Source organism: Arvicola amphibius, chromosome 11 (assembly GCF_903992535.2).
Source record: "Arvicola amphibius chromosome 11, mArvAmp1.2, whole genome shotgun sequence".
Classification (NCBI taxonomy): Eukaryota; Metazoa; Chordata; class Mammalia; order Rodentia; family Cricetidae; genus Arvicola; species Arvicola amphibius.
In genome coordinates, this window is record NC_052057.2 from 103,873,041 (window position 1) to 103,892,110 (window position 19,070).

At 42.6% G+C, this 19,070-nt stretch overlaps 1 protein-coding gene across 1 annotated transcript; it reads left to right on the top strand.

Annotated features, from left to right (window-relative positions):
• Positions 1 to 7,200: 7,200 nt before the first annotated feature.
• Positions 7,201 to 17,554, top strand: LOC119826045 (protein NipSnap homolog 3B-like). The gene is given in 8 exon segments (XM_042055958.1): positions 7,201 to 7,214; positions 8,356 to 8,492; positions 12,025 to 12,219; positions 12,222 to 12,233; positions 13,515 to 13,673; positions 15,247 to 15,396; positions 16,572 to 16,658; positions 16,745 to 17,554. Coding segments are annotated over 8 exon segments (831 nt in total). The 3' UTR covers positions 16,822 to 17,554.
• Positions 17,555 to 19,070: the final 1,516 nt, after the last annotated feature.

Below are 19,070 nucleotides of genomic sequence, written 5' to 3' on the forward strand. Positions count from 1 at the left end.
AGAAGAGAGAGAGAGGAGACACAGTGGAGGCAGAAAGAGGGTGCTAGGTCTCTGAGAGGGTGGAGGTACAGGTGATTGTAAGCAACCTGATGTTGATACTGGGAACTAAAATAAGTCCCCTGTAAGAACAGTATGTGCTCTTAACCAATAAGCCATTTCTCACAGCCCCTAAAATCTTAATTTTCTAAAAAAAAAAAATAAGCATCTGTTTAATGACTTTTTTTCCCTGAGGATGATTTAGGTCCTCTGTTTGCTCGTTCATATTCTCTTCTGTTACTGCCATTAGCTTTTTCAAACAGAAGTGATTCAAGGACAACGATGCTGGTAAATGCAGTGCAGGAGACGGCTAATCAAGGACTTCAGAGAGCAGACAGTGACCCCATGTCAAGTGACTCAGGATGCTTGGTCCTGACAGTGCACTGCCTTGCCCACTAAGAAAGACACCAGGCCATGAATCCGGCTTACCATAGAGCAGTGGTTCTCAACCTGTGGGTGGCTACCCCTTTGGAGGCCAAGTGACCCTTCCACAGGGGTCACATATCAGATACCCCCCGCATATCAGATATTTACATTAAGATTCGTAACAGTAGCAACATACAGTTATGAAGTAGCAATGCAAATAATTTTTATGGTTGGTATTACCACAACATGAGGAACTGTATTAGAGTCCGCAGCATTAGGAAGATTGAGAACCACTGGCATAGATCAAGGCTGAGAGAACAAAGCCCTGGGCCAGAAGTCTAAAGATCCGAATCCTGGTTCTGACCACTAGTGATCCATGGCGACATCACTGTACGGCTTAGCCTTAGTTTCTTTAGTTGTAATATTGAGAATATGTTCAGATTCTATGCTCCTGGGGGACCACCTCCCCAGCAATGGCTATAAGCAAAGGCCACAGAAACCACGGTCTCCCATAAACAATTCAGAAAGCACGTGTTATCTAAATCCTATTTGAAACTCCTCAAACTCTCAAAATAATGATGCCTACATATTTTACAAGTAACCCAAAGCCTTTCCATATGTTGCTGACAAATGTGTCCCTTAAAAGCATGGATGTTAGCCGGGCGGCGGTGGCCACACGCCTTTAAATCCAGCACACGGGAGGAGAGGCAGGCGGATCCTGATGTTCGAGGCCAGCCTGGTCTACAAGAGCTAGTTCCAGGACAGGCTCTAGAAACTACAGGGAAACCCTGTCTCGAATAACCAAAAAAAAAAAAAAAGCATGGATGTTTAATTAATGCCTATTCTATAATATCAGTGTAGAAACTATCAAGTGAATACAGTCACATTGCCATATAGTGTTTTGGTGAGGGGCTGTGGACTGCAGAGAATATGGGAATCCAATAGTAAACTACCAACGATCTAATGAAATAGTGATTTTAGTTGTAAGTAAATTCTATGATCATAAAAGTATAAAATCTTAATGCATTTCTTAGAATGTTCATCATTGATCCATAGTTGTAATTCTGTAGGGAATAAGGTAATGAAATTGTCTCAATTTATTATCACGCTCTCTTAAGCGATAGTATCATCTCTCACCAATCAATAATCAAGCTGAAAACCAGAGAGACAAAGGAACTTTTAACTTACAAAGTCACACACTACTAAGATTCAAAACCAGAACACAAAACCCAGAAATGCATGCTCTAAAACCATGTTCTTCAGATTCCTCATACATTCTTTGAGGACGACTCTCTGTAGACTTTAACTTTCTGAATTTTAGAGGACAAAATAATGTTCCTCCCTGGCTTGAGGGCAGTAATATAATGGATGGGTCTGTTATGCTGGACAATGTTTTCTAATCTCTCTGACTATCTTGGCTTACCAGTTTGAGGTAAACTTCAACTTAGGAAAAAGAAAATCAATTTCCCAGGACGTTCATATGTCAAGTATGTCTGGCATAACGTCTCTCATCTTGTGAAAGTTTGAAAAGAAAGCACAATTCAGTGTCAGTCTGCATTCTAAACACTATTTTTATTCTTGCAATAACCCTGTATCATAGACCACACAAGCTATTGCTGTGTGAGTTTCCCCACCAACATGACCCTCTGCCCTTCTGACCCACTGGCGTGTCTCTCGGTGATTATACAAGAAGTCAACACTGAAGTCATTGTTATCTTAGTATTTCTGGTCACCATGTTTCTCCTCCTGGCATCTCCAGTAAGTCTTCAAATCAGTAAGAAAAAAACAACAATAGAATGACTGAAAACTGAACAAATGTGACCTAAAAAATAAAATGAAACAGCTTATAAAATCCTGAAAAAATGGTCAATTCACACAAGAATCAGAGAAACAGAATTTAAATGGAGACACTCAACTTAATAAATTGAGACAAATGGTAAAGTCATATAGTAAGAAAATTGGTGGGAACAGCATTAACCTCCTGTAGGATAGTGGATAACGGATAATAGAAGTATGCACAAATTGAAGCTGCTGCTGTCCAGGCCTGGAAGGCGTTACCTAATAAGGCAGTGGGAGATCAATTATCCAGGTGTTGCAAGGACCCTCTGATCCTTTTCCAGGACTTTGCTTCCTGGCTATTACAACTAGCTGGTGAACTTTTTGGAGACACAGATCATGCAATGGCCCATCATAAGACAATTGGCATTTGAAAACACAAATAAATATCGCAAGGAACCTATACGGCCACAAGAATAAAAGTTTAAATAATTATATTCGCATTTGCAGAGACATTGATGGGGCATATCATTCTGGACAGGTTATGGCAGCTGCTCTCCGGAAAGGCCAGGCCAGTCAGATGGAGGGGGAAGCAGGAACTGTTTTGGGTGCGGTCAGCCTGGACACTCCCGCAAGGACTGTCCCCCATAACAATCAAGGAGGGGGCCACCGGCCCAGGGCTTGCATCAAGATGCAAAAAAGGGTTACTGTTGGGGAAATGATTGCAGATACAAGACAGACATCGAGGGGAGACCTTTGCCACAGGGAAACTGGATTGGGGGCCTCAACTCCGAAGCCCCAACCATGAAGCCTATTAACAGGCAGCGGTCAGAATCAATTTGTTTCCGCAAAGCAATCCCTTTCTGTTTGTGGACCTCACCCAAGGAACACCAGGGAGTGCAGGAGTTGGACCTCTGTGCCTCCGCCCAAACTGTCTATATACCACAATAATTGGGGGTGCAAGCCTTGCCTACAGAGTCTATGGACGTTGCTTGAGGGAACCATGGGACTCATTTTAGACCATAATAGTACACTTCTTAGAGGGATCAGCATTCTTCCAGAGGTAACAGGATGCAGATTATAAAGGGGAAATAAAAATTCTCACCACTGTGGAGTGGGGAATGCTAGTGATTCCACAAGGGGACAGGATTGCTCAACTTGTCTTATCACCCCACGTTTTGACAATAATCCCGCTCTAAAGAGCATAGGGGAAATCAAGGCTTTGGCTCAACAGGAACCTGTGCATTTTGGGTAGCTACCCTGCAAAAGAGGCCACAGTTAAAACTTAACTTTGAGGGAAAACCTTTTTTAGGAGGCATCCTAGATATGGGTGCGGATGTCTCAGTGTTTTAATTAATATAGGTTCTGTGGGGTTATTTCGGGTCCGGGTGGCTGGGAATGAACAAGCAGCCTCCGACTACAACGTGGTATGTGACTTGAGAATTAAAAGCAGCAGAAAGAAGGGTAGCTGAGTAGGGACAAGGGTGACCTCAAATAAATAAAGCTCTTAGTTAAGAAGTCACCATAAAGCTTGGAGGTGGCTGCTCAGGCCTTTAATCTCAGGAAGAGGCAGGTGGATTTCTTACTGAGGCCAGTCTGGTTTACAGAGAGAGTTCCTGAGAAACCTGTCCTGAAAAACCAGAAATGGGGAAAAGGCATCTGTGGTAGTCTGAATGTAATTGGCCTGAGTGGCACCATTAAGAGGAAGTATGTCACTGTTGGGCAGGCTTTGAGGTTTCCTATGCTCAGGATATAGTCCACTGTCTCAGTTGACTCCCTGTTGCCTGCAAGATGTAGGTTTCTGAGCTACTATACCAGCACCATGTCTGCCTGCACACTGCTATGCTCCCTGCCAAGATGATAAAGGATGGAACCTCTGGAGCTCCAAGTGAGCCCCCTCAATTAAATGTTTTATGAGAGTTGCCATGGTCATGGTGTCTCTCCTCACAGCAATAAAAACAGTAAGACAGCATCACAGAAAGACTGTAGTTGAAAACGACTACATACATGGATTAACCAACATGTATCATTCCAAACATTAATTTTCCAGTAAAAAATAGTATGAAGTTTGAATTATTCTGAAGTCTCTAAAGCTGTGGCTTCTACCTGCTTTTCTGTGTTGTGTGAAGTGGGAGGAGCTTCAGAAAACTCCACGGAATGATGAAACCAGTAATTACTTTTCTTTACACCTAGTATCTTGATGTGTGGAGGAGACAGTCCTGATTATGAAGCAGCACTAGAAAGCTGCCCTGGAACTGTTATTGGGAATTTTCACCACAAAGTGTAGTCTGCAAAGTCCTGATTTTCCATAAACTCCCAACCCTCATCAAACACACAGAGAAGTTTGAACTCAGACTGTGTGGAGAATCCTAGGCAGCATCCTGAAGCTTCTGAGAATGGAAGATACAATAGGCCCCTCTGGTTTGATTGCCCGTTACACTGATGTTCTACCCTTCGATACTATCCTGAAAAATAACAAGTTAAGTCTAAAGATACTATAAAAGCAATCAGTGAAAGTCAAGTAAATCTAAAATAGATTAAAAAAACAAGACAAGCTATATTTAAGAATGAAAATATAAACTAGAAGATTCCTCTTTGAGTCCACATGTAGGAAAAAGAGAGTAGAAGAGTAAACATGCAGAGCCTTGGGCAACTTCAGCATTTATGGCTGATGGGTCTTAAAATGTCACTACCACTAAAATGCACTTCTAATCCAAATCCAAAAAAAAGCCAAAGGGGTATATATAATAGACATATATAAAAAGACATAGTAACTGTACATTTCTATGTGCTTTAGTAATAAAATAATAGAAATGATAAATTTATACTATCATTAAATATTAAGCTAGTCTTAACTCCTACCACTGGTACTAAAAGAGATATCAGCAAATAGATACAGAAATATGAACACCTGTTGGCAGTCCAAAGCTAGAGATTTAATGTTTCCTTCTACACAGCACTCCAGTGTTCAACACACAAAAGATACATTGGTGATATAAGCAGGACACTTATTAACAAAATTGATTTTTATCTTTACTACACACTCCTCAATTATATAAGCTTATAAATAGTATACAAGTTCATAAACTTGTTAAGGAACATTTAATGAAAATTGACTTTTATTTCTCTTACAAAAAAACACGCTCCTTTTAAATACAATAAACTCATAAACATTGTGATAGTAATTTGCCTTTACTAAAATTACAGCATCACTCATACACACACTCATACAATTGATTCCACGCTAAATATTTGTAGTTTAACTTAAAAGAAAAAATTAGGAGCTGGAAATATATTGCACATTTTTGCCTGACATTTAAGAAACCCTGGGTTCCATCCCCAACTGGGGTGGGGGGGGGTGTCCATTCTCCAATGGACAGACTAAGTCTAAGGAAAGGGAAGTTAGTCTAATGTCACCATCTAGCGGCCTTAGAATATAGTTCCGAAAAGAGAAACTTCTCTAAGGAATATGGATCCAGACGGTAAGTTCCAGAGTCCTGCATGTACCTGGTCTCCTACCAGCTGGGCTAGCAGAAGATGCACGTAGCTGCTTCCAACTGCACAGCTGCACAAGTCAAGCAGGAACACCACCAAGGACATTGTTCTGTTTGCCAGCATCATAGGTCAACCACCCTACAACTGCTACCTACTTGTTACTTGACGTGTACAAATGTATTTTCTTTTTAAAATAAAAAACATTCTTTTTCTCATTTTACATACCAATTCCGGTTCCTACTTCCTTCCCTCCCCCAGCCTCCCATTCCTTTCCCCCACCTCACCCCCTATTCACTTCCCAGAGAGGGTAAGGCCTCCCATGGGGAGTCATCAAAGTCTGGCAGTGATAAATTGAGGCAGGACTGTTGGGGACTGCAGACACTCAGACCCTGAATTTTCTGTGACCCCCTTGCCAGCCGGAGTAAACAACTTGTGCTTGCAGCTGCTCTGGGCACGAGACCCTCATGAGTTCCTGATGGCAGGGGACTGGTTTCTAGTGGGCTTGCAACTGAAAAATCCCGAGAGCCAGGGCATGGCCATTAGTCCAGGAGAGCCCTATATAAACTGCTCTGGAACAAAATAAAAGAGGCATTCTTGTTTCAAGAATGAAAAAAGAAGTTTCTCTTTTCGGAACTATATTCTAAGATGTCTATGTCTGTGTGTGTTTCAATCTCCAGCCCCTTGCCCAACTCACAAACTGTCACATGGTAGACAGGCAGTACAGTATACAGGACCAAGGCCCCCCCTATATCTAGGCTGAGCAAGGTATCCCTCCACAGAGAATGAGCTCCAAAAAGCCAGTTTATGCACTAGGGATAAATCCTGGTCCCACTACCAGTGGCCCCACAGACTGCCCAAGCCACACTCCTGTCACCCACATTCAGAGGGCCTAGTTTGGTCCTCTGCATGTTCCCCTGCTGTCAGTCCAGAGTCAGAGAGCTCCCACTAGCTCAAATCAGCTGTTTCTGTGGGTATCCCCATTGTGGTCTTGACCCCTTTGCTCTTATTATCACTCCTCCCTCCTTTCTACTGGACTCTGGGAGCTCAGCCCAGTGCTTAGCTGTGGGTCTCTGCATCTGCTTCCATCAGTTGCTGGTTGAAGGTTCTATGATGACAGTTAAGGTAGTCATTAATTTGACTACAGGCGAAGGCCAGTTCAGGCACCCTCTCCACTATGGCTTAGGGTCTTAGCTGGGGTCATCCTTGTGGATTCCTGGGAATTTCTCTAGTGCCAGGTTTCTTGCTAACCCCATAATGGCTCTCTTAATTAAGGTATCTCTTTCATAGAAATGTATTTTCACAAAAGTCAAACTAGACAAAAAAAATAATTAAAACATGGTCAGAAAAGCTTTACACACTGGTATGAAAAGTATAAATTCATAAAATATTTTTATAGTACTTAGTTAAGATTAATATGCACACAACTTAGAAGTCAGCGATTCAAGGGGTGCACTCTAGGGCACGATATACACTTAATAGAGTCAGCAGCTCAGTAACGTATGTACTCTGTAAAGTGAAAATGAGGACATGACTATTCCTGGGTATGCTTGAGAAGATTTTCCCTGTAGATTGGAAAAAGAGAACAGCCAGAGGCATCTGGAAGAGTCAGCACTAGGCTTCAGGTAACTGGGATGGGTCAAAGCTGTATCTCAGTCAGAACCAGCCTTATCCCCTTTGGTCATAAAAGATGGGAATAAAGTACAATGTTATCAGGACTTGTGTTTTTATCAATAATAGCTATAGATATATTTACAGCTGCTGCAAATATGTCAAAATCCCTTTTATGGTTATCACGACTTCATATGCTTGTCTTACACCCTAGATTGTTATTTAATATCTCTATAAAGAAGCACGTGTGGTTTTCAATAACTTACTTTTCTATTAAACGACGTTTACTCAGTGTAGTTTTTTTTTAGAACTGTATGTATTTGCTAAACACACTTTAGGAGTTTAGAGTATCACAGGAGTTCCAAATGTTTACGACACTAAAAAGGTTTCTAATCCCTAACGACCAGCAGTAAATAATGTGTACATTAGTAAGGTAGTCAAGAGGCTGCTTTCATCAGGGAAATTATTCAAGATATTGGGATCAATTAGCTATTTAAAGTGAAGTGTAGAGCCATTGAAGGCCGGGTACCTGAGAATGAACGGCCTCCCAAGTGAATATAGTTGGAGAACCCTAGAATATGCTCAACGAAGAACAAACTCACTAGAAAAATATAAATGGTAAAAGAAGTTTCTCTGAGGGTGAAAAATCAGAGGCCGTCGGAGGTCTGCTTTCACACCACACAGAATTACTTAATTTCAGTCTCCACGTGTGATTTCAGGCCCGCGGCCGACTGTTCTGGGCTCCAAGAAAATTAACCCATCTTTATTCGGAGCCTCCCAGGCCACGCTTGGGAGCCTGGTGGGGGACGGGGATTGGTCAACAGGGATGCTGAGCACTCTGATAAAGGTGAAGGCTCACCGGCGGTTGCCACGAGGTCACCCCCACCCCCAGATTTTAAAACACCCACGCTACGCACTACATTCAGCCCTTCGCAAAGCACCCAGGAGCCAGAACCTTGCAGAACAAAAGCCAAGCAGAGAAGTACGCGCTCTACAGGACGAGCTCCGGGCGCGTGCGGGAAGGGGGGGGCCGCGCCCTTGAGCCCCGCCCAGTCCAGCGCGGACCTAATCGAGCGGACGCGCGCGCCCAGGAAGCGGGAAGAGCGCGAGTCCCAGCACCCCGGCGGTTTCCGTGCGCTCCAGGCTGCGCCATGCTCGCGCTCCGAGCTGCTTGAGGAAGGTGCTGGCCCTGAGGGGGCTGGCGCCACAGGGTAGGGGACGCGGGGATGCGCGACAGTCGTGCGCAGGGAGGTAGATGCGTCTTTAAGTCGTGTACTAACAGAGCTCAGGGAAGTGGGCCCGGCCTGTGGGGAGAGGCACGCTCCGAGAGGTGGGCGGTTCCCGTGGCGCGCGCAGCGCACACGACTGTGGCGGGGAGGGGAGGTGGGGGGGGTCTGTAACGCACGGGGCTTTAGGGAGGTGGGCGGGGGCCTTGAGCGCGTGCACGCGACTATGGGGAGGGTGGCGGGTTGGGGGTCTGTCGTGCGGAGTGCTGTGGTTTAGGGAAGTGGGGCGGGCCTGTGGTACACCAGGCTTGGGGGGAGGTGGCGGGGTCTGGTGCGCGAGTACACGCCCTCATTGCCCTCTGGCAGCGGGTGGCACGTCTAGCCAATGCCCCGGTTCAAAATAATCTCTTAAGTCCACGGCACCGAACGCTTGAAGAGGTGCCCGCTTTTCTGGTCACCTCCCCAGAAGCTGGACCGAGAGAGCTTTTTCTGGCCCCCCGGGGTCATCCCTGAAGCCCCTCCCTGACCGTTTCGTTTTTGGTGCCGCCACCATCGTGACTGCCACTCGTTGAAGTTTTTGCAGCCACTGCCCGGTTCAGACACCGGCACTTTATGGAGAAACTTGAACAGGAGACCAGGGTTGCCATGGGAGGCATCCTGCCCTGCAGTTCCCGGGAGTTCCCAAGCCAAGGCAAGGCCCTGGAGCCTTGTGAAGCTGGTTGTGCCTGAGATGGGACTTGCATGAGGCTAGTCAGCCTCAGGATTGACCATGGCCATTTGACTTGAACGCAGAGGTTCATGACTTTCTGGGTTTAGGGGAAAGCGTTAGCCTGGTCTAGAGACAGACTTCGTGGTGAACACTGAAAAAGAGCATAACACATAAACAGCCTCTGCCCTTGCTGCCTTCCTATAATGGTTGAGAATAAGCCCTGATTTTGAGATAACGGAACATCAAGGCAGATTTCTGCCTGGGCACAGTTTGGTTCAGCCCTGAAGCACTAAATGACCTCACCTCTTAGCACACAGCTTTTCAATACAGATTTCTTTAATGTGTACTTTCCTGTGTGGAAGACGGTAGTAAAGTATCTTCCGTGGTAATTTCTGCTCTACAAATACAGGCTTCTTGAATCACTCTAAAAGAATGTTAAAAGTGTCCCGTGTTTCATTTTTTATTACCCTGTATGTTTTAAGCATGTAGGTTTAATTTTTATGTTGTTATGTACTGTGTGTGTGTGGTGTTAAGTAAAACATACACAGGAACAGTTCATGGCTAGGTGCTTCCTAGTAGTTATTAAATCAGCACATGAAGTGTAAGCTTAGGCCAAATTTAACCTGTAAGCTCCACTTGCCCAAGGACAAGATAACTTTCCTGAAATTCTGGAGGCTATTGTTCATGGGAGATAACAACCACGTGTTTCCATTCCTCTAAACAACTGTTGTTAGACTAAACTGCTCCCCCATATGCTTGATCACATGTAGTTGGGATGTGCTTGATCATATGTAGGTGGGGAGGTACATAGGTAGGTAATACATCAGAATGTGTGCTTGTTCCTGATTGGATGGAGGTAGGAAGTACACAGGCAGGAAGTACATTAGGATATATGCTTGCCCCTGATTGGACCTAATGGGAAATACAGTGGCCTTATGGGATTGCCTTTTTAGCCTCTACAGAATGTGACTTGTTGCCATTTCCTGGGAACCCCAGAATGGTCTAGGAACCTCAGAGTGGTCCTGGCCGGAGCCCATCCTCCTGGCCAGTATTTAATTAAAGCTTGGTTCAAATTTGACTTAAAAATTGTGGAACTGATCTTTCTCTAGCACATCTCGGATTTAACAGAAAGTTTTCATATAAAGCATGTGACAAAGGATATTTTCATCAGCCTTATATATCTGGATGCATTAAATGTGCTCCTTCGTACTGCATCTATTTTCTGAAACTGAGGGGACCCTGCAGGTGTCCAGGCAGGGAAGTGAGCCTGTAAAAGGGATGAGAATGAAACCTCAGTTCAAATTTTAACTTAGTTCACCTGGATCAGACTTGAGGAGTGTGCTGCCAGGCTGCTAATTGTCAGCATATTTAAAACACTGTACAATTTGGGAAAAAGTTTCCAGACAACAATCATTCCGATTCCAGGTGCGCAATGAAGCTTAAGGTATGACCACATAGAAATACCTTTTCAAAGTACGTGTGACAATAGGGGTGGGTTCTATAGCTAAAGAGAATAAATAGAATCTAGTGTGCTCTCTGACCAGTAGCATAGAGGACAGCAGGCCATAACGTACATGTTACATCTCCCCTATGGATGGGGTTAACTGGAGCTAAAGATAACTGTCCAGGAAGAGAAGCATCTGGATAATCATCTTGGGGAACTGATGAGGTCTGCCTTCACCCACGGACAGCACAAAGGTTGTTAACTGTTGGGAGCAGAGAGACTCCAGATCCTGAATTTCTTGTAATCCCCTGATCTGAGTGCCTACAGCCTGCTCTGAGCACGAGACCTTCACGAGTTCCTGATGCAGGAGAGTGGTTTCTGGTGGGTTTGGCTGGGGCATGGCTATATCTGTATAATCTGCCCCTGAACACAATAAAGGGGGCATTCTTGGGGAATTCAAGGATGACCCGTGTTGCTGTCTCTCTGTCTGTGTGTGTCTGTGTATTTTAACCTCCAGCCCCTTGCCCGAAGCTCGGTAACAGAGTAATAGCGCACAGAGCAACAGACACAGGAGCGCGGTGCACGGCAGTTAACAATATCCATTCCAGCCTTCTGGGCAGAAAAACGGGTATTTTATTGCCTTCATTGAGGAGAGGCCAACTGTGTTTTGCATGCCCAGCTCCCTAGTGCTCTGTGGGTGCAAGGACCTTTGTGCCCCCAACAGGATACTGTTTGAGAGCATTCTGTCTCCTTGAGTTCTCTCCTTTCAGCTTGCATACAGCTATCCACCATAGTACAAGGCAATTAAAGATTCACAGCTTCCTTTTTCTGACCAATAATTTACTTCACTGAGTATTTTTTACAAGTTTAGATCAAAATAATAGTGCTCATTTTTTAGAACCCCAAAAGGCCTTCTACTAATAAACATGTTCATGTCTCTTGAAAAGACATAATACAAAATTTGCAAGCTTCTTTTAAATAAGCAGTACCGGTGACAACTGATTTTGACTCAGCAAGAGGAAACTCCAAAATTACAAGGCTCTTGATCATAGTTCCCTGGGAAACAGGATTATAACCTTGATGAAAGCTTACCAGCAGCTTTTCATGAAAATGTGCTTCGCCCTGGCCCCCAGCTAGGAAAGAAAAACTTTGCATTCCGCATACTCAGCAGCCGATATCTAAACTGCATCTCTATTAAAGCATGTCTGTCCGTACAGAGTTGACAGGAGGAATAGAAAGACAAGTTTTGAGTCTACTGTATGTCCTTTGTTTCCAGGCTCAAATATATGATCGTAACAGCATGATAAATCATATCTTTTCCAAAATATTTGAATGTCCCCTGTCTTTTTTTTTTTTTTTTCAGGTGTGTTCACCTTTCGCTACAGGCCCCAGGCAAAGCGATGGGACGCTGTATGAATTCCGCACCTATTTTCTCAAGCCCTCAAAGACGAATGAGTTCCTGGAAAATTTTAAGAAAAATGTTCACCTTCGGACAGCTCACTCTGAATTGATTGGATATTGGAGTGTAGAATTCGGAGGCAGAACAAACAAAGTATTCCATATTGGAAGTACGGTATGAAGCACACAGCTTCTGTTTCATGCAAATGTTCATCGTTAGGTGGTCTATGCAGCTTGGTTCTTCAGTCTGTATGGCTGTACATACACACAGGTTAAAGAAAACATTTGAAAGCAATACAGTAACAAAGCCAAGTAAATTATCCAGCAGCCCCTTTGTATCTTTTTATCAGCCACTTGCTTAGACTTTGAGGTTAACATTTATGGGAACATATCATCTCATATTAAACCCTAATTTGATGAACTGACATTAATTCTCAAAGTTTTAGCATGTTTTTTTAAGAAGAATATCTTTTGTAAAATTAAAATCCATGCTTTACTGTCTTGCTCCATAACGGAGGAAAGGCAGAGGAACTGGAGAAAGGTCTCCCGCCGAAGATGACATGGAAGAAGTAACAAGAATCTGTGAAGTTTCTCACTCTTGTGCCTGGTCCTCACAGTCTGTAGCAGGGCCTGAGGGTGCCAAAGAATTCTTAATCATTTCCTTTTGGCTTTTTCCATCAGTGTCCAAATTAATTTTTTAAAAAAATGTTCTCTATGAAAATTGTTTATTCTGTTCCTAATATAGCAGTTCGGGACTTTCCCATGCTATAATAGATCAGACCTCATTAAAATTAATATATGCTTCAGAGAAGGTACAAGTTAAGTCATGACCCATTAAGAGAACGAGCAAGAGTGAGAGACTCAACACAGTTTCTGCTCACAGAGAGCATTTTGTTTCACTTAAGTTGAAATTGGTTCCGGGTGTGCCTTGACTTGATGGCCTAGCATCACTACCAGGGCATCTTTCTCTCACCCGGGACTGTCAGTAACAAGTACAGCTGAAGAGAAGAGTCCACATCTACTGAGCACCAAGTGCTGACGTCTGTTCTAAGGGCTCTTCGTGGGCTCATGTAATCCTCGCCCCAAACCTGGAGGCGGATGTTATATCCCCGCTTCACAGACTGGAGAAACGCACAGTGACGTAACTCCTGCTTACCACTGGGTGCTGAGCCTGTGACCCCCATCCAGTGAGGTCACAGTAAGTCCTGCACACCGCTGAGTGGGGTAGCCTGTGACGCCCATCCAGTGAGGGCACATTGTTGCTCCATTTCTTTTACCCTAAAGACTTAAGTGCTTTGATGCAGATGTCACATCTTTGCAAGTGTGTGTTCCCAAGAACACAGTGTTCTTGTGTGCTGTGGATAAAATGTTTGCTTATTTGGGTGGAGTCCAAGGAGGAATAGATAATTTTAAATAAAACAATTTAAACTTTTCTCCATTCTTTTTTCTACCGTAGATAATTTTGCTCATCGAACAGCGGTTCGGAAAGCCTTGGCCCATGATAAGGAATGGCAAGAACGATTCCTCATCCCAAATTTGGCTTTCATTGATGAGCAAGAGGTTGAGATTACCTACCTGGTACCATGGTGCAAAATAGGAACACCTCCAAAGGAAGGTGCGTTTCTCTTAGCCTCTGTGAATTTTCGTGAGTGAAATGGTCCAGATGTTAAATGATCTTAAAAAACAAAGTGTGACTGGAAAAGAACAAAAAATGAATTATTTATTTTCTATAGGAATGCTGCTGTGACTATTGATAAAAACTGATATTAGTTTATACTTAAAAAATGAGAATTAATTAATGAACTGTTTCCCCAAACTAAGATATATGTGTGTATGTGTGTATATGTATACGTGTATGTATGTGTGTGTTTGCGTATATGACTGTCTGTCTGTACACCACTGGCATACTTGGTACCTGTTGAGGTCGAAACAGGGCATCAGATCCTCATGGTACTGGAATTACAGACAGTTGTGAACTGCCGTGTGGGCGCTGGGAATTGATCCAAGTTTGTTGCTAGAGCAACAAGTGCTCTTGACTGCTGAGCATCTCTCCAGCCCTTCCAAATGAAGTTTCATGGGTTAAAGCTTAGCTACAATGTAGAAAAAGTCTATATGATACTAAAGTAATGCAAACTTCTATTCATTTATTTTCAGGGTTGAGACAAGATCTCAGAATGTAGCCCAGGCTGACCCCTAAGTCACAATTCTCCTCCCTTAGACTCTCAGATAGAGAGATTACAGACATTTACTGCAATTCCTGTTTAAATCACATCAATATAAAGTCTATCTCCTCTAGCCTGGGCTCTGGGATCCACGCCGCCAGGCATCACCCTCTGCTCTCAGCACTGCCCAGACATGCTTGCCATCTCTTTAAGTGCCAAATCGTGATTTTTTTTTACACTTTTCACATTCATTTATTTATATAGTGCATACTCATGCAATGGAGGTCAGAAACAACTTGGGGTCGTTGGTTTCTGAACTCTGTCAGACTTGGCAACAAGCAGTTTTTTACACACTGAACCATCTCTTTACGTTTAAATCTTATTTTCCGCTATATTTTTCATAATCCCTTGGTGACCTTGTACATTTTTTTCCATCAGACCTGCTTATCCTCCAGTTTCTCACCTTTATATTTCTGACTGGAGGTAAAAACCTCTTATGAAATACTTGTATATTTAAGAACATTAACCCGCTTCCCCCGCTTCTGAAGTAACTTTTCTTCAGAAAGTCAGATAGGACTAGAGGCCATGTTTTCTTGCTTATTCCTGTTAGGAACAGACTCCTGAAGGAGAAAATTACACAGACCTCTGTATCTCCCCTCTCAAAATTGAAAACAAGAGCGGAAAGTAGGACATCAAAAAACACCTACTTCTTTTCTTAAAGACTTTCACAGCTTAAATCCTATTTCATGATAAAGTATCAATATTTGGTATGTTGATAAAGTTCCCAGATTAAATTTTTCTCATGTAATTATTTATATATAGCTTCTATTTCCCCTCAGTTATTGAGGTTAACTTTAAACATAGACAAGAACATTAAAACAAGGAAAAATAATACAAAGAACTAACAAATATGTCTGCATAAATCTGTGTGTGCAGATGACCCTTCAAATACATATGCATAGGATCACCTCCCACTCTAGACTCTAAATGTCTAAAAGTCTGCAAAATAACCTTTGTCAATTCTAGGAGTCTATGAATTGGCTACCTTTCAGATGAAGCCTGGTGGCCCAGCGCTGTGGGGTAATGCATTCAAAAGGGCAGTAAACGCCCATGTGGAACTGGGCTACTCTACACTGGTTGGCGTTTTCCACACTGAGTATGGAGCCCTCAACAGAGGTATAGTCGTCTATTTCTGTGAGACTGTGATGAATGTTGATGATTGCCTTTATTTCTTGGGTGGTTTTTTAAATTATGCTTTTAATTTTGAGAGTTTTTTCTAATTTTAAGGTATGAAAACACTTATTTTTTATTGTGATTGCTAATACGTTTCGAAGAAATCTTTGAGAAAATATTAATTCTTTTCATCTTTTTTTCTAAAAATCTTTTATTTTTTTTCCCAAAATAACGTTATTGGAGTAAAGAGATTGTTTCTGAATGAAAATATAAATATGCATTTTTATAAATACAAAACTATGGACAAAGCCAAACCAAAAGAATTACCTATTTCTCGTTATTGAAGTCAGCAGTGTTCTATAAATGATAAAGGAATGTCAAGACCATTGAATTATTAGATATAAAAAGACCTGAAACACTGCATGTGCATGGCTGGTGATAGCTTCATGTACTCTAGTATGGTGACCTGAATTTGATCCCTAGCTTCCATATCAAAGCTGGCTAAAGTGGCACCATATAATCTTAGGCTTGGGAAGATGGAAATGTGAGTCTTGCTAGGTAGTATAGCCGGATTGTTAAGTTCCAAGTTCAGAAGACCAGTGTCAAAACCAGGATGAGAGGAGTTGAAGAAAACACCTGACATTGACTACTCTCACACACGTGTGTGTCCACATATACAGATATATATACACTACTCACACACACGTGTGTGTGTCCACATATACAGACATACACACACACAGTCTGGATCAGGACTACTCACACACACGTGTGTGTGTCCACATATACAGACATACACACACACAGTCTGGATCAGGACTACTCACACACGTGTGTGTGTCCACATATACAGACATACACACACACAGTCAGGATCAGGGATGTAGATCAGAGGCTTTGATTCAAAAGGCCCTAGACTTTATGCCTAGTACTACACATATTTAAAAATATCTGCAATAAGGTTATATTTATAATAGACACACGCATATGTACATTTACATATGCGCAGGTAACAACAATGAAAATGGAGGACACAAATTTGAAAGAGCAAAGGGTGTATAGGAGGGTTTGGAGGGAGGAAAGGTAAGGAAGAGAATATATAATTATGATACGGTCTCAAAATAAAAGAAAAAATACCTGTTATAAAAATTACAGCTAACATCTGAATTCGTCTGCAGTTCATGTTCTCTGGTGGAACGAGAGCGCAGACAGTCGGGCAGCTGGGAGACACTGGTCTCACGAGGATCCCAGAGTCGTGGCTGCTGGTGAGCTGGTTCATTAGGCGTGAATTATTTTTAGAACAAATTTGATTCAGCTGATAGCTTCATTGTCTTATAAAATGTCTTTGCAGTTCGGGAAAGTGTCAATTACCTCGAGTCTCAGCAGAATATGTTCCTGATCCCAGCATCCTTTTCACCACTGAAGTAGGTTCCGACCCGACATTGGGCATCCCAGTCACTGCTGTGAGATGTGTCTAGAGCAGGGCCATTGCTCCCAAGAGAATCTTTCCCTTTGTTGCCTGAAGGAGGTGGCGAGTTACTTCGCTGCGCCCTCTGCATCCTAAGGCTACCTGTGTCCTTTGCGACTAGTAGTTCTAGAAATACTTCTGTTCATCTCCCCCATGCCAGTTCATGTCACGACACGAGAAAGAGTTGCCATTACTCTACGACCCTGGTACTTTATTGTTTTATGGTATCTTCTCTTCTGTGATATTATGACTAATTGCTGTCTTATATTCAAAAAATGATTTTGAAATTTTTGCCTGGAAAAAATTTAAATTAGTTAAATACAGTATCTGCCTTTTTAGTATGTTCGTTTTCCTGAAATTTAAAAATATTTTTACCCAGTAATATTTGTTTTGTGATATCAGATGGCATTTGTAGAAATATTAAATCTAGTATTTGTCTTTATACTTTAGAAAAGTGCAATATCATGTCACCTGTATTCATAATTTTATATTAATTAAGTCAAAGTTGGAAAATAATATATTTTTGAGATTTGTTGTTGGATTGTATGGTTTTAGCATGTTCATTTTTAATTAACTTTTGCTACTTTAACTTTACCTTGAATTACTCACAAACATTATGAGACATCTATTTCAATGAGATCTTTATAATTATGAAAGTCTTTGACCTAATAAAAGCCTTCACATCTCTTCTGATTTTTTTTCAACTGTGCCTTATATATTTGTATCCTCCTCTCTGGAGCGCCTCCTGTGTTGCAAAGGGTAATGGCTGCTTCGTAGTGAGTGTGCTGGCTGGCGCTGAAGGTGGGCTTCTTTCTCGGAAGCCGTCCTGACTGTCTGCAGAAAGGCAAGCTGCGCAGCTTCTGCAGACGTTCACCTTGTTACTGCTCAGGCAGAAGAGTAAGGTGTCTAACGTGTGTCACGTCTGTGTCAACTGGCTGGAGCCTGGCATGTGCTCCACATACACATGAAGTGAGAATTAAATGGTAAGCCATCCCCAGACAGTTCCAGGTCTCAGGAGGACAAGTGTGTTTTCTCTCATGTGTGGATCCTAGATTCTCTGTACATAAACTCGTGTATGTTTATATGAGGTGAACGTAAAAGCAAAACTGTGGTAACAGGACTCATGGGAACAGAGAAGAATGAAAGAGGGGGGCAGGTTTGATGGAGGGGAACATAACTCAGTGCACAATGTATGTTTAGGTAACACAAATACCATATACAATGATTTTTTTTATTGTTAAAAATCCAAACGATCAGAAACAAAAACCTTAAAATTTAATAAAAAATGTAAAGTCCAGTATAAAATGTTAAAAGTGAACTAGCAGTTTGCTTGGTTAACTCTTGGAGCGTTTCTGTGGTAGAGTGAAAGGAAAGACACTGTTTGCTGTGGGAGCTGCACAGTCAGCAGGATACCACTGACTAGTATAACCATGCCTCAGCGTTTTAGTTATGTGCAGTTTTTACTGTGTTTCTCCCTCCACTAGAAACCAGACTCCTTGATGTCGTGGGCTTTTGTCCTCACCACTGCAGTATCAGCAGTCAGTACCTGGCACAGGCTAAGTCATCAGCTAGCACTTGTTGATCCTATTAGCATATGAGATGTACTGACTGTAAGCATAGTTTGCATGTGACCCCCCCCCCAAAGATTTCTATGCCAGAGTTTGATCCTTACCATGATGACGGAACCTGATGATGCCCAGTGGAAAGTGGGTAGATCACTGGTGGTACCAGTACTGGAAAGGGTTAATGTAAAATATAGGGATCTTTTGTTTGTGTTTTAACAAGTAAAGCTTGCCTGAAGATCAGAGTGCAGAGCTAAACCACTAAAAGCCAGGCAGTGGGGCACACACCTTCAATCCCAGGACTCAGGAGACAGAGGAAGAGGGAATGAATCCAAGGGTCAAGGCCACCTTGGGTTACGTGAAATTGATCCAGTCTAAAAGAGAAACAGAGCTCACATAAAGGTGATCCCACCAGTTGAGGACCATGTGCTCAAACTCATGAGCACGTGGAGAACAGTTCACCACATTCAAACGTTAATAGTAAGTTGTTTATAATCCCTGAATCCATCTGGATTCCTTTTGCTGTGTGCACTCTCCAGTTTGCACCATGACGCCATCTTCCATGAGGCTCAAATGAGACCGCCTGCTGCTCTCGGAAGGTATGTCCCTTCCGAGCACAGAGCCCTGAGATTTGTGTACATCCACTG